A 13,218-nucleotide genomic window follows, 5' to 3' on the forward strand; every position below is an offset into this window, starting at 1 on the left:
ATAATTATTTACGGATTAAAGAAACAGTCATTGGTATATTGTATTTATACACACCCCATTCAACTTACGATTAATATGTGTGTTTTGGAAAAAGCAATGAAGTTAGCACTTGCTTTTAATACTAAAAAAAAAAAAAAACATTGCTTTTGAGTCAATTTTGACTCATAGCCACGGTATATGACAGAGTAGGGTTTCCAAGGAGTGGCTGGTTGACTCGAGCTGCTGACCTTTTGGTTAGCAGCGGAGCTCTTATTCACCGTGCCACCAGGACCCCTTTATAAGAGTCTTCAAGTGTTTCAATTGTCTAAATAGTCTACACTGAAGTTGAGTAGATACCCTCATCTTCCAAAACCAAACCCAGTACAGTCGATTCTGACTCATTGCGACCCTACAAGACAGAGTAGAACTGCCCCAGAGTTTCCAAGGTGCACCTGGCGGATTCGAACTGCTGACCCTTTGGTTAGCAGCCGTAGCGCTTAACCACTACACCACCAGGGTTTCCCCCTCACCTTTAGCTATCGAAAAAAAGTAGTGATTAACGACCATCCTTTAGAAGAGGCAAGAACACTTTAATACCTAATTACATATACGAAACGGGTGCGAGACTATTTTCAGGACGTAGCAAGGGTCGTGAGAGCAGCACAGTACTCGGTAGTACTTCCTTCCGTCGTGCACAGGGTCCCTATGTGTCGGGGCCGGCTCTGTGGCACCTCACAAGCTACTAAAAAAAAAAAACAAGACCAACTAGGTGCGATGTGACGGGCTCATTTTATTCATTTCTGGGCTTTGGAGAGACAACGCATCGACCGACACGTTCTTTGTTTTCATCCACGTTTACTACCCGGCGCCTATTGAAAGCCAGCTCTGGATTTTACTTTAAGAGGAATCCGAGAGGGAAACTCAACCCCACGTCGCCACTCGCGGGGCCCCGGGAAAGGAAGCCTGCGAGCCTCTCGCTCGCTCTCCCTCCAGAGGCGCGAACGCCCACAAGCGGCAGCCCCTGACCCAGCCTCCGCCGCCGCCCGGCCTCCGTCACCGTCGCCCCGTGACGCCACCGGAAACGGGCGCTTGTGACGCTCGACGGCCCGCCTCCTCGCGCCCGGCGCCGGAAGCAAAGCGGAAGTGGCCTGAGGTGGCTTCCGGGCCCGGGCGCCATTTCTAGCGGGTTCTCATGTGTTGCATCCTACCAGGACAATGAGCTCTGACTATTCTCAGAGCTGGGGCCGCGATGGCTGTCCCCGCAGCTCCGGCGGGGGCTTTGGAGGGGGCCGTGGAGGGGGCCACGGAGGGAGCCGAGGTGCCGGCGGCGGCGGCGGGGGCGGCGGAGGGGGCGGTCGAGGCGGCCGGGGCCGGCATCCCGGGCACCTGAAGGGCCGCCAGATCGGCTTGTGGTACGCCAGGTTGCAGGGGCAGAAGAACAAGGAGGCGGAGAGGCAGGAGGTGAGCCGAGACCCGAGAATGGGCCGGGGGGCTGTGGCCGGAGGTCCGCTTTTCCCTCCTGACGCCCCTAACTTTTTTCTTCTTGGTTTGGTTTTTTTAACTGATGCGTGTGCTTTCTGAAGCGTAAAGCTAACATCCTGATATTCCTGTAGCGGATGCCGTGGTCCCTAACGTTAGCCTTGAGCGTCCGACGTGGGCTGTGGGCGTTTGTGCGCGCTGAGTGCTCAGTGGGCTTAAAGGACCGGTCTGTGGAGAAAATAAACGTTCACGTTCCAACCGAAGCCAGCTTTATTAGGTGTCGTTCTTATCATGTGTCTGTCCTCCCTTTCATATAGAACCAGTGGTGTATTTTTTTTTTTCTAAGTGCTTTGTCTGGTGAGCTAAAAAATAGCGACCTTCAACGTTAGAGAGGGGTTTGCGGGGATCAGAAGCAATCAGGTACTGTTTTGAATGTAGGTCCTTCAGGAAAACAGTCCAGCTTTCATTGTTAGTATTAAAATTTGCCCACAAGTCCAAATTGGGGTGGGATGTTTTCTCTTGATTAGCAGCTCCCCTTTGAGAGGGAAACTTAGAGTTTCAGAAGTGGAAGAAACTTCAAAAGATCATTTAGCTTAGGTTCTGTCTTCAGGTTGCTGATTTCTTTTTTTTTTTTTTTTTTGGAGAGTTTGAAGATCTGTAGTAAAGGAAAACTAAATTTCTCTGAATGTCCCATTCTAATAAAATAAAGTTACATTTTTAAAAGCACCCTTAATACATAACAGTAATTAGATCACCCCCCACCCCAGCGTCTGTTTTTAAACCATTCCATTTCTTTGTGTCGTTTTCATTGACGTGTTTTGGACCATATCCATTTATGTTCACAACTTATGTTTTTCTTTAAAAAATAAAAAAAAAAACTATTTCTTTGGCAGCCCAAAATTAACTTGTTCAGTGGTTTAAAAAAAAAAAAAACACATCAGGAGAAGCACCTTCAGGTCCTCTTGGAAGAATGATCGAATCATAACTATAACACAGCAGCTTTCTAAGAGCTGTCATCAGTTTAGCAAAGTTTGTCTATCACATGTTTCAAACAAGGTTTTGTGCATGTTGCTAAGAGGATATGAAGAAATATGACATTTAAAAAAAAAGTTTTTTTTTACAGTCTAGTGGAAAATAAGATCTGAACAGGTGAAAAGTTAAATAAGTCTGAAAATAGTGTTCATCATTACTTCCACGTGAAGGGAATAGCCAGTTGTGCAGTGGATCATTATGGATGGAACTCGTGATTTCCACCCCACCCCATCCCTCAAAGCTTCATCTTAGTAGAGGTAACTACTATTTATTCATTTGCCAGGGTGAAAATGGGATTCATCTTTCATTCTCTTGCACTTCTACCCAGCTCATCAGCAGCCTGCTCTGTCTGCCTTCGTAGTATATCCCAAACCCAACCACTTATCTCCGTAGCTGTTGCTGTAGATCACACCACCATCCTGTCCTTAGCCTCACCTCCTAACTGGTCGTCTGGCTTCCACTTCCCCCCGTGAAGTCTGTCCTCTACAGAGCCACCCATGGCACACTTTTAAAAGTGAAAATCAGATCATCTTCCCTAGTTCACAGCGCTGCAAACTCAGACTGTCACGGATTACAGGAACTTGTGTGATCTGGGACGTGGCTCATCTGCAGCCACACTCTTCACCGTGCTCCCTCTTTTCCAGCTGCACTGGCCTTGCTTTCCTCTTTGCCCACAGTTGAATTTTCTGCCTTAGAGCTTTTCTGTTGCTGCCGTTCTGCCTGCAGTGCCGTTCCCTCAGGCCTTTGTATAGCTCACTCCTTCAGATCATTCAGATTCTGTGGAGGCACTTTTGGAGAGGCTTCGCCTTGGGTATTAAACTGCCTTGGGTGTTTAACTGCATACTCCTGTCATCTCTTAATCATTTACTTTTCATTACTTTTTTAAATACATATATTTTTTGTACTTTAGATGAAGGTTTACAGAGCAAACTAGTTTCTCATTAAACAACTAATTCACATATTGTTTTGTGACATTGATTACCAGCCCCACATGTCAACACTTTCCCCTTCTCGACCATGGGTTCCCCATTACCAGCTTTCCTGTCCCCTCCTGTGATTTTCGTCCTTGCCCCTGGGCTGCTATGCCCATTTAGCCTTGTTTTGTTTTATGGGCCTGTCTAATTGCTGGCTGAAGGGCGCACCTCAGGAGCGACTTCATTACTGAGCTATAAGGGTATCTGGGGGTACTTTTCATTACATTTATCAGATAGCTGAAGTGTTAATTGCTATAGCTTGTTTATTTTTCTCTCTCCCTCTTTGAGACCATGTTCCAAGGGAGCAGGGCAGTTGTCTTGCTTACCACTGTATTCCTAGCACGTAGACCAGCGCCTGGAACATGAATTGGCAGGCAGTAATTGCTGTATGAAGTCACAGGAAGAGAAAACTATGGATGCGGGGGCTTGAACTGGACCTTGATGGAGGCTGATACTTAGTAGGATAGCACATGGTACTGCTTGTAATAGTCAGTGCTTGTATGGAGTTTACTGCGTGCCGAGCGTTGTCCTGTTAACTCGTAATTCTCACAACAGCCCTGTGAGATCCTAAGTAAGGTTCCTATTTTACAGATGAGGAAACGTAGATTACAGAAAGGTTAAGTATGAAGAGTGAAGTTAGGTTGGAAACCTGGTTTCAGCCTCCAAGCTTTTAAATAATGCCTCACTGCCCTGGGGTAAAGGGAGAAGAGTGTTAGGTTAGGAAATGACAGAGATGTGAAAATGCAAAAGTCTCTTCAGTTTTTCATTCCTGCAGTCAGTTCCCTAGTACGACAGATGAATATACACACTGTGTATATCTGAAACCAAAGTTGCATAAAATAATACTTAACTACATGGAGATAGGAGCCCTAGTGGCACAGCAGTTTAAGCATTTCGCTGCTAACCAAAAGGTCAGCAGTTTGAATCCACGAGCTGCTCCTTGGAAACCCTATGGGGAGCAGTTATACGGTATCCTATAGCGTTGCTATAAGTCAGAATCCACTCAAGGAGTTTGGTTTTACATGCAAATTGCAGTGACTTTTTTATTTTTTAATATTTTCTTGCTGCTTTTTAAATTCTAGCTGTGGTTCTGTAATATAATTCAAGCAGTAATGTGCAAAGCCCTCAGTTTGAAAAATAAGAAGGGCGCAGTCAGATTTGTGTTTAAATTCTCTCTGGTAGCAGCGTAGGGAATGGATTGAAAACAGGCAGTTCTAGGGGAAGGGGTCCAGCTAAGTAGCTGTTACAGAAGGTGAGAAATGATGGCTTCAGTTAGGACTTTGGCATTGGAGAAGAAGAGAAATAGAGTAAAGCGATTGAGGAGATAGACTCAAAGGATTTGGTGGTTTTTATCTGGAGGGAAGAAGAAAGCAGTTGTGAACGACTGAGACACGTGACTAAGGAGCGGCCTTGCTGGAGTGAGATGATGGGCTAAGCTAAGGATGCCGAGTTTGATATTGTTATAGGGCATGCACGTGGGGATTTCCAGGAGGTAGAAGGTCATGAGGATTTCAAACCTAGAGAAATCCAGGCTGGTGGTGAACATTGGGTAGTCATGGGCCTGTGGATGGCCCTGTGGGGTCACTATGAGTTGGAATCGATTTGACAGCAACGGCGGCTTCTTCTCTGATTGTTGCTTTTTTATTGTGCTTTAGGTAGAAGGTTATAGCTCAAGTTAATTTATGATTCAAAAATGTAAACATATATTGCTTTGTGACATTGTTTGCAGTCCCCGCCGTGTGAGGTATAGAAGTGAGTATTGAGAAGGGAGAGGGCCCAGGCCTGAATTGTATAGACCAGTGCTTTGCAAACTTGAATGTACACAGGAACACCCGGTATCTTCTTAAATCGTAGGACTGGGGTGGAGCCAGAGATTGCTGTTTTAACAGGTTCTCATATGATATCAGTGCTGAGCAGCAAGGCTGTAAAATATAGAACACAGAAATGTAAGGGACAGAGGAAGAGGTTTCAGAAGTATCCAGGAAGGAGCAACTGGAAAAGAGGAAAATGAGATGGGTGTTGTATTGGAACCCAGGGAAGTAGTGTTTAATGGAAAAAAAAAAGTGTATAAAGAAGTCATCAGTAGTGGCAAATGCCGCTCAGATGTCAAGTGAGATAAGAGCTGAGAAGTCTTGGGTTAACAACAGGGTCATCAGTGACCTTGAGGCAAGTCCTTTCGGTAGATCGTTGTTGCCGTTGGTTGTGGTCAAGTTGATGTGTGCAGAGTAGGACTGTGTCATGGGGTTTTCAAGGGTGTGACCTTTAGGAAGCAGATCGCCAGGCCTGTTTTCCGAGACACCCCTGGGTGGTTTAGAACTGACAGCACTTTGGTTAGTAGTTGAACTCTTAACTGTTTGCACTACAGGATAACTCCTTTCTTTGGATTGGAGGGAATAAAAACCAGATTGCAGTGAGCTGGGGAGTGAAGGAAAGAGGAGGAAATGGAGCAGGTTTTCTCTGTGGGTTGCTTGGGAAAAAAAGTGAAAACTGCTCCTCTAAAGACTTCCAGTTCCTGATTGATCTTACACGAGTGGTCATTTTACCCGTTGCTAGTTGCTTTCTTCAGTCTCCTCACCCCAGCTCCTGCTTCCTGCCACCCTCCTCAGACAACAACGTTGAATGTCATTCCTAACCCCCGGGTTGCTAAATCCAGTAGTATTTTCTCCCTGCTCAGCCTTAGTTGTGTCTTATTGCAATTTTACACTCCTGACTTAACCTCGTTTTTTAAAATTCTTTTTCCGACGGAGGTGACTTGTTACTCTTATATTTGTAATCTCTTGCTTCCTTTCTAAGGAGCCCTGGTCACGCAGTGGTGAAGGCAATTGACTGCTAACCAAAAGGTTGTGGGTTTGAACCCACTAGTCAGTCCTTGGGAGAAAGATGGGGCAGTCTGCTTTGGTAGAGATTTACTACCTTGGAAACCCTATGGGGTCACTATGAGTCAGAATTGACTTGACAGCAATGGCGGCTTCCTTTCTGTTGCTCTTTTATTGCACTTTAGGTGAAAGTTTATAGCTCAAATTAATTTCTGATTAAAAAATATAAACACATATTGCTTTGTGACATTGTTTGCAATCCCCCCAGTGTGACAGCACACTCCCTCTTTCCACTCCGGGTTCCCTGTGTCCATTCATTCCTTTCCTGTCCCTTCATGCCTTTCTTGTCCTGCTTTTGGACAGTAGCTGCCCATTTGGTCTCATATGTGATTGAACTAAAAAAGCACGTTCCTCACGTGTATTATTTTTTGTTTTATAGGCCTGGCTAATCTTTGTCTGAAAAGTAGGCTTCAAGAATGGTTTCAGTTTTGGGTTAACAGAGCATCCGGGGGCCATAGTTTCAGGGGTTCCTCCGGTCTCTGTCAGACCATTAAGTCTGGCCTTTTTTCATGAATTTTGATTCTGTTCTACATTCTTCTCCTGCTCTGTTCGGGACTCTGTTGTGCTCCAGGTCAGGGCTGTCATTGGTGGTAGCGGGGCACCGTGTAGTTCTTCTGGTCTCGGGCTGGTGGAGTCTCTGGTTCGTTTGGTCTTTTAGCCCTTTGCAATAGTATTTTCCTTGTGTCTTTGGTTTTCTTCATTCTCCTTTGCTTCGAGTGAGATGGGACCAAGAGAGGTATCTTAGGTGGTTGATTAGAGCTAATTTAAATAGATACACTATAGAGAAAGATTTAGAAGGAGATAGATGGAGCCGTTAACATTAATTAGGTCGAGCATGTAGGATTAGACTACAGGGCAAGTATGGGGTAGCTAACTTTTTAAAACATTTTTTGTTGATCGTACGTTACTTTGCCTTGATTGATTGATTGAGATCAAATAATAATTTTTCACGTACTTTATTATGTTCATAAAATTTTGTTTTTTTTCCCTAAAAGAGAGCTGTCGTACACATGGATGAACATCGAGAAGAGCGGATTGTGCAGCTGCTGAATTCCGTCCAAGCTAAGAATGATAAAGATTCGGAAGCACAGATATCCTGGTTTGCTCCTGAGGATCATGGGTAAAAAAACAAACAAACCAATAAAAAAAGTATTCTTTTAAGGAATGGGCAAAGAGTAGCACTCTTCTCATGGTATTGTCTGGAAAAGAATAATAAAAAAAAATTTTTTTGGCTCTTTAATGAGTGAAATTTGGCCTCAAAGTAGTATTTTTTCCCCTTATATAGATTTTGGTGAAAGATCAAAAAATTGTACTCATTCCCAGGGGAATGCTCAAGGGCAGAAATAGCCTGTCAGGATGTAAGATTCATTATTGATCATTCTTCCCACCCATCATGCTTGTATTTCAGAAATTCTTCTGGGCGGGGGGGGCTGCAGGAACTGCATCATTTAGGGGGAAATCAGCAGAAGTTTTTCAGGGGTTGTGTAATGTGGCATCCCATTTATAGCTTGGGAAGGATGACAGGAGGAAAATAAAGAAGTCATGAAATTAAACCAAGCCCAGAACATCACGAGAAAGAAAACAAACAAAGCCAGCGAGTCATTGCGATACCGCGTTGGAGGATGGACTGTTGTGTGGGTTTTTATTAAAAGCAGTATTTATTTAAAGGGTGGAAGGATATGAATTCATTATAAGAATCTAAATATATCGTTTTACTGCTCTACTAAAAGAAGAGAATAAAAGCTTATGGTACTTTTTTTTTGTTGTTTTTTGAAAGAGTGTATTGATCTGTTTTGTTCCAGGGATAGCTCTTTGTTTGACTTTTTTTTATTTTTTATTTTGTCAAAATAGATACGGCACTGAAGTTCCTGCTGAGAACAAACCAAGCTCAGAGAAGAAACTTGAGGACCAGGAAAAGAAACTGATCAACCAAGAAAAAAAGCCCTTTAGAAGCAGGGACAGATCATACATGGACCGAGATTCTGAGTACCTCTTACAAGAAAATGAGCCGGATATAACCTTAGACCGACAGCTGTTGGAAGATTTACAGAGGAAAAAGACGGAGCCTCGGTATATCGAAATGCAGGTAAGGGCAAGCAGGCTGAGGGGAAGTTGTTACTTCTCATTCTCGATGGAAAATGTGCTCATGCTTACAGCTAATTGCATTGTACAGGTCAGCGAGACTCCTCACCAGGACATTCCGCCTGGGGATTTTTTTTTTTTTTTTCTTTTGAAAAATAGAGAAAAACAGTGAAAATTATGCATAGCCTACAGTCTTCCTCACTTGCAGCAGGTTTTGTGGTAAGAAGAAATGTTGGTACCTGTGAAAAAAATAGCACTCTTGAGTTTAACTTTTCTGGGCCAGTTTAGTGAGATGTCAGTAAAACTGAGTCAGAGTAGTTGCCATCAGGTCGATTCCAACTCATGGCGAGTCTCTGAGTGGCAAAAATGGTTAGGTACTCAGCTGTTAACCGGAAGCTTGGCTGTTGGAGCCCACTCTCTGATGCCTTGGAGGAAAGGCCTGGCAATCTGCTTCTAAAAAGTCACGAACATGAAAACCCTGTGGAGCACAGCTCTCTTCTGCCACACGTGGGGCTTCCATGGATTACCGAGTTGTGGTCAGAAAACCCTGTGGAGCACAGTTCTCTTCTGCCACATGTGGGGCTTCCGTGGATTACCGAGTTGTGGTCGGAAGACCCTGTGGAGCACAGTTCTCTTCTGCCACACGTGGGGCTTCCATGGATTACTGAGTTGTGGTCAGAATTGTAAAGCTTCTTCCAGACCATTTAATTCTTTCCTTCCTTTTACTAATGATAAAATTAAACCCCCCAAAAGTTAAGTGACATACTTCTATTCACCAACTTTAAAGACAGCACTATAACAAGAACTGAAATTCTCTAGTACTTTCTTTTCATGCTAGGTTAGATGATATTTTAGAGTACCTTCAAGTTAAAACACGAAATTATATGCTTTCTGAGTGTCCTAGAGATGGATGTTCACATTTTTTTAAGAAGAAATACTGAGGGAATTCTCAGGGCCATATCCTTACTATACAAATACGTACCGTGATTTTGAGAAAGGATCCCTTGACTGTCAATGATGAAGGTTGGAGTTCCTGATTAGAACGCATGAGCTGAGGTTGTCCTGAGGCACCACTGTGTAGTTCTTTGATGCCTATTAAGGAAAAATATGATTTGAGGACTTAGGAGATTTCAAGCACGATTTTAAGATGAATTAATTCAGAACATACTGGTTGAGAGAAGAGCTGCTTTGAGCGCCTTAGGAATAGGAGAGAGCTAGCTGCTATCTCTGTTTCCTTAGTGTGGAGGACAGAACCCAAATATTGAAGGTGAGTGAGTGATGTAGTTCAGAACAGTTGGGAGAAGAAATGTGTAAAACATGAAAATGATGGTCTTTCTGTGTGCCAGGCATTGTTGTAAATGCTTTAAACGTGCTACATCATATAAACCTCCCAGCCACTCTTATGTAAAAGATCCTGTTGTCTCTGCAGATGAGGAAAAGAAGTTGAGGTTAAGTTGACCTGCCCAAGGTTGTACAGCTAGGAACAGAACCAGGTCTAAAAATCAGGTGTGTTTAAGAGCTCAGTTTCTTAATACTTGCTGAAGTGCTGTATCATTTCTTGATATTACAGCTTACTTAATCAACATTAATTTTCTGCTTGCTGGATCCCAGTCATTTTGCCATGCTTTCTGAAGACTCGTAAGACATTCTCTGTCCTTAGGCAGTTTATAATTTCATCTCAGATCTTGAAAGTTAGGGAGTAGAAGGTTTGGCCGTCTTTGGAAAGACTGTTGGATTGAAAATCTCTCTTCAGCATCACTTACGCATGACGGAAGTAAATACTGTTAATGCCAGTTTCCATTGCAATGGGGTGCCTCATGTACACTTAAATGGGCACTAATCTTTTTAGATGTCATTAAGAAATGGTTTTAAATAATTAAAAAATGGTCATAGAAGAAATTAAGAAAAGTGTGGTGACTTGTTTCAAAGCGCTAGAATTTATTTAAATTATCACGTTGACTTCTCCGTTTTCAGGATATCGGTGAGAGTCAACATGACGATAACAAGCGTGGCTACTGGTTTTTTTTCTCTTTTCAGTAAGGGGATTTGGTTAAAACTGTGGCTTATTTTTTATGCCACTGAAGATTTATCCTGTTAATTTATAAATTTGAAAAAGCCTTTTGTTATATGATGTATTTTCATTTTTAGAACCAAAATATGGTTAATCACACCCATTGCCATCAAGTGGATTCTGACTCGGCAACCCTAAAGGACAGAGTGGGCTGTCCCATAGCGTTTCCAAGGCTGTAACTTGTGCAGGAGCAGACTGCTATATCTTTCCCCCCGAGAAGAGGCTGGTGGGTTCAAACTGCCAACCTTTTGGTTAACAGCTAAATGCTTAACCATTGTGCCACCAGGGCTCTTCATGGTTATCATGGTTCACTATAAACCACAGTTCTGCTTTTTATTGTTTATAATTTTTATGTAGTATGGGTATGAGATTCTATAAAAGTTTCCAGAATTAAGAAGAAGTCACATGAATAAAAAGCATGCAGGAAACAGTCACTCCCTCTTTAGTATTTCAGTTGTAATCCACCAAAAATTAGTTCATTAGCCTATGTGTGTCAGACCGCTACTTGCTTTTTAAGTAAGGTTTTTCATTCAGATCTTGAAGCAGCAACACAGATAAATAAAACCTTTTAGGGATTCATACTTGGAGTTTGGCTTACCTGAGATCACAGTCCTTACATGGCAGAGGTGAAGTCAGTACCACATTTTCTGCTGACTCCAGATGTTGTTTTAAGTTTTCTCTTACACTTAAAGCCCAGTATCCTGAATAATCTTTGAATTTGCTCCAGCGTCTAATGCATTAGCAAAGGGTGGATTGACAGATGAATGAAAGAATGTGATATAGAAATCAAATCTGAGATGAATACATAAGACAAAAATTGGAAAAAATAGTGTAACTTAGGGATTATAAGAATGCTATTAGATGATGGATCCGATTTTATTTCACTGACATTAATTTTAAGGAATTGTCACCATCTTGCTGGATGTAAAAGAATTCCGTTTTCTAGTGTTTCAAAAATAAAAAGGATTGGTAAGCTCTTTTTTATACTTTTTTAAGTCTTGATAGTTCACACAAGCTGTGAGATAATAAAAATCCTTTTGGATTTTAGCATATTTACCTGTGATAGTCTCATTAGTGTGATTATAATTTGATTACATTTCTTTTGTCAAAATAAACAAGCTTTTTTTTTTTTAATTTCAGCATTTCCGGGAAAAGCTGCCTTCACATGGAATGCAAAAGGTAAAATATATATACACTGATTTGATTTGATTTGCAAAAGACTTATTTAAAAAAAAAAAATTTTAAAGCTATGTATCAAGAAGAGATATAAACTAATGAACCTCCTCCTAAAGTTGTCATTAGACGTTAGTTCTATGGAATGGTTCGAGGACAAAAAGAAAAAATGGTCACGGAACAACAGTTCCCTGAAATTTTCTCATATTTATGTCAGTAGCTGAAGCCTTCAGAATTTAAAAATAGAATCCTACATAAAGGTTACTTTGGGTAAATTCCCTGCACGTAATTCAAGTCCAAGCATTTTAACTTAAATATTGAAGTACTCTGTAGTGTTTTGATTACTTTATTATGCTTCATCACAGAATCACCCCGTATAGAATACTCTTTCCCCACCCCCTTCATCCTTCTAGTCTTACCTTATTTTTCTTTAGTTTTTGCAGCATTTATTGCTTCTTGACATTATCTGTGTGTCTCCCCTTCATGAGAACAGTGTCCGTTGTGTTCACTTCTTTATCTTTTGAATAAGAACAGTGCTTGGAATTCTGGGGACGCCCATGAAATACTTGTTGAATGAATGAATCACATTACACTTCTGAATATTTACCAGCTATAGTTTAATTGTTCACATGTGGGAATTGTTATAATGTTATAATGGAACGGGGGATTTTTCAAACGTAGCTTTTCAAGTTAAATTGTTTTATAGATGAAAATAAACCCCTCTGAAGTAGTAGAGTGGTTTTGTTAATACAGCGAATGTTTTTATTATTAAAAATACTGGTGTTTACCTAAAATTCTTAAGAAAGATCTTCCCGGAATAGGTTTTTCATATGCCTGAAGCTTACCCATTTGATTTAGGTATTTAAAAACTTATTTTAATTATTTCTAGAGAAGATAATCTTGAAATAAATTATACTATTCCTTGTTCTCTGAAACAGTGTAGGAAACTTGTCCTGAGAGTAAAGCCATGTTAATGAATGGCGACATTGACCTATAATGTCCTTAAGAGTTATAGAAGTATCAAAGGTTCTGTCTCTGTACTCAGTAACCCCAGATGTCAACATTCTTTTAAATTAATGTTAACTCTGAAATGCATGGAACTAAATCCATGTCAGTCTGTTGTTCCTGTCAGGCTGTTTCCCTGTAACAGTACCCTGGCTCTGTTCTTTAGAACTGGGTGCTACTTATCTTCTGTAAACTGGTAGGTCCAGATCTCCAAACTGCCAGCATTGTACATAGCAAACTTTTAAAAGCATTAGTATGTTTAAAATAGTTATCTTCAGCTTGACAGAACTTTGATTACTACCTTTTCAGACTTAGCGTGTGCCGTTTTTTACTTTATTTTCCCTTTTGGAATAGGAGTTGGTCAGTCTGATTGCGAACCACCAGGTGACAGTGATAAGTGGTGAAACTGGCTGTGGAAAGACCACTCAGGTCACTCAGTTCATCCTGGATGACTACATCAAACAGGGAAAAGGGTCTGCGTGCAGGATCGTGTGTACCCAGCCGAGAAGGATCAGTGCCATCTCAGTGAGTAGTCTGGACACTTGTT

The 13,218-nt window shown here is 41.8% G+C and overlaps 1 protein-coding gene across 1 annotated transcript in view; it reads left to right on the forward strand.

Annotated features, from left to right (window-relative positions):
• The first annotated feature begins 1,141 nt into the window (after nt 1-1,141).
• Nucleotides 1,142-13,218, forward strand: part of DHX36 (DEAH-box helicase 36) — a 58,517-nt gene continuing 46,440 nt past the window's right edge. Inside the window, exons 1-5 of the mRNA XM_049867786.1 lie at nt 1,142-1,440; nt 7,336-7,460; nt 8,192-8,426; nt 11,634-11,672; nt 13,026-13,196. Of these exons, the coding sequence (XP_049723743.1) occupies nt 1,195-1,440; nt 7,336-7,460; nt 8,192-8,426; nt 11,634-11,672; nt 13,026-13,196 (816 nt within the window). The 5' untranslated portion in view covers nt 1,142-1,194. The remainder of the gene's footprint in view (nt 1,441-7,335; nt 7,461-8,191; nt 8,427-11,633; nt 11,673-13,025; nt 13,197-13,218) is intronic.

Source organism: Elephas maximus, chromosome 23 (genome assembly GCF_024166365.1).
Source record: "Elephas maximus indicus isolate mEleMax1 chromosome 23, mEleMax1 primary haplotype, whole genome shotgun sequence".
NCBI classification, from domain to species: Eukaryota; Metazoa; Chordata; class Mammalia; order Proboscidea; family Elephantidae; genus Elephas; species Elephas maximus.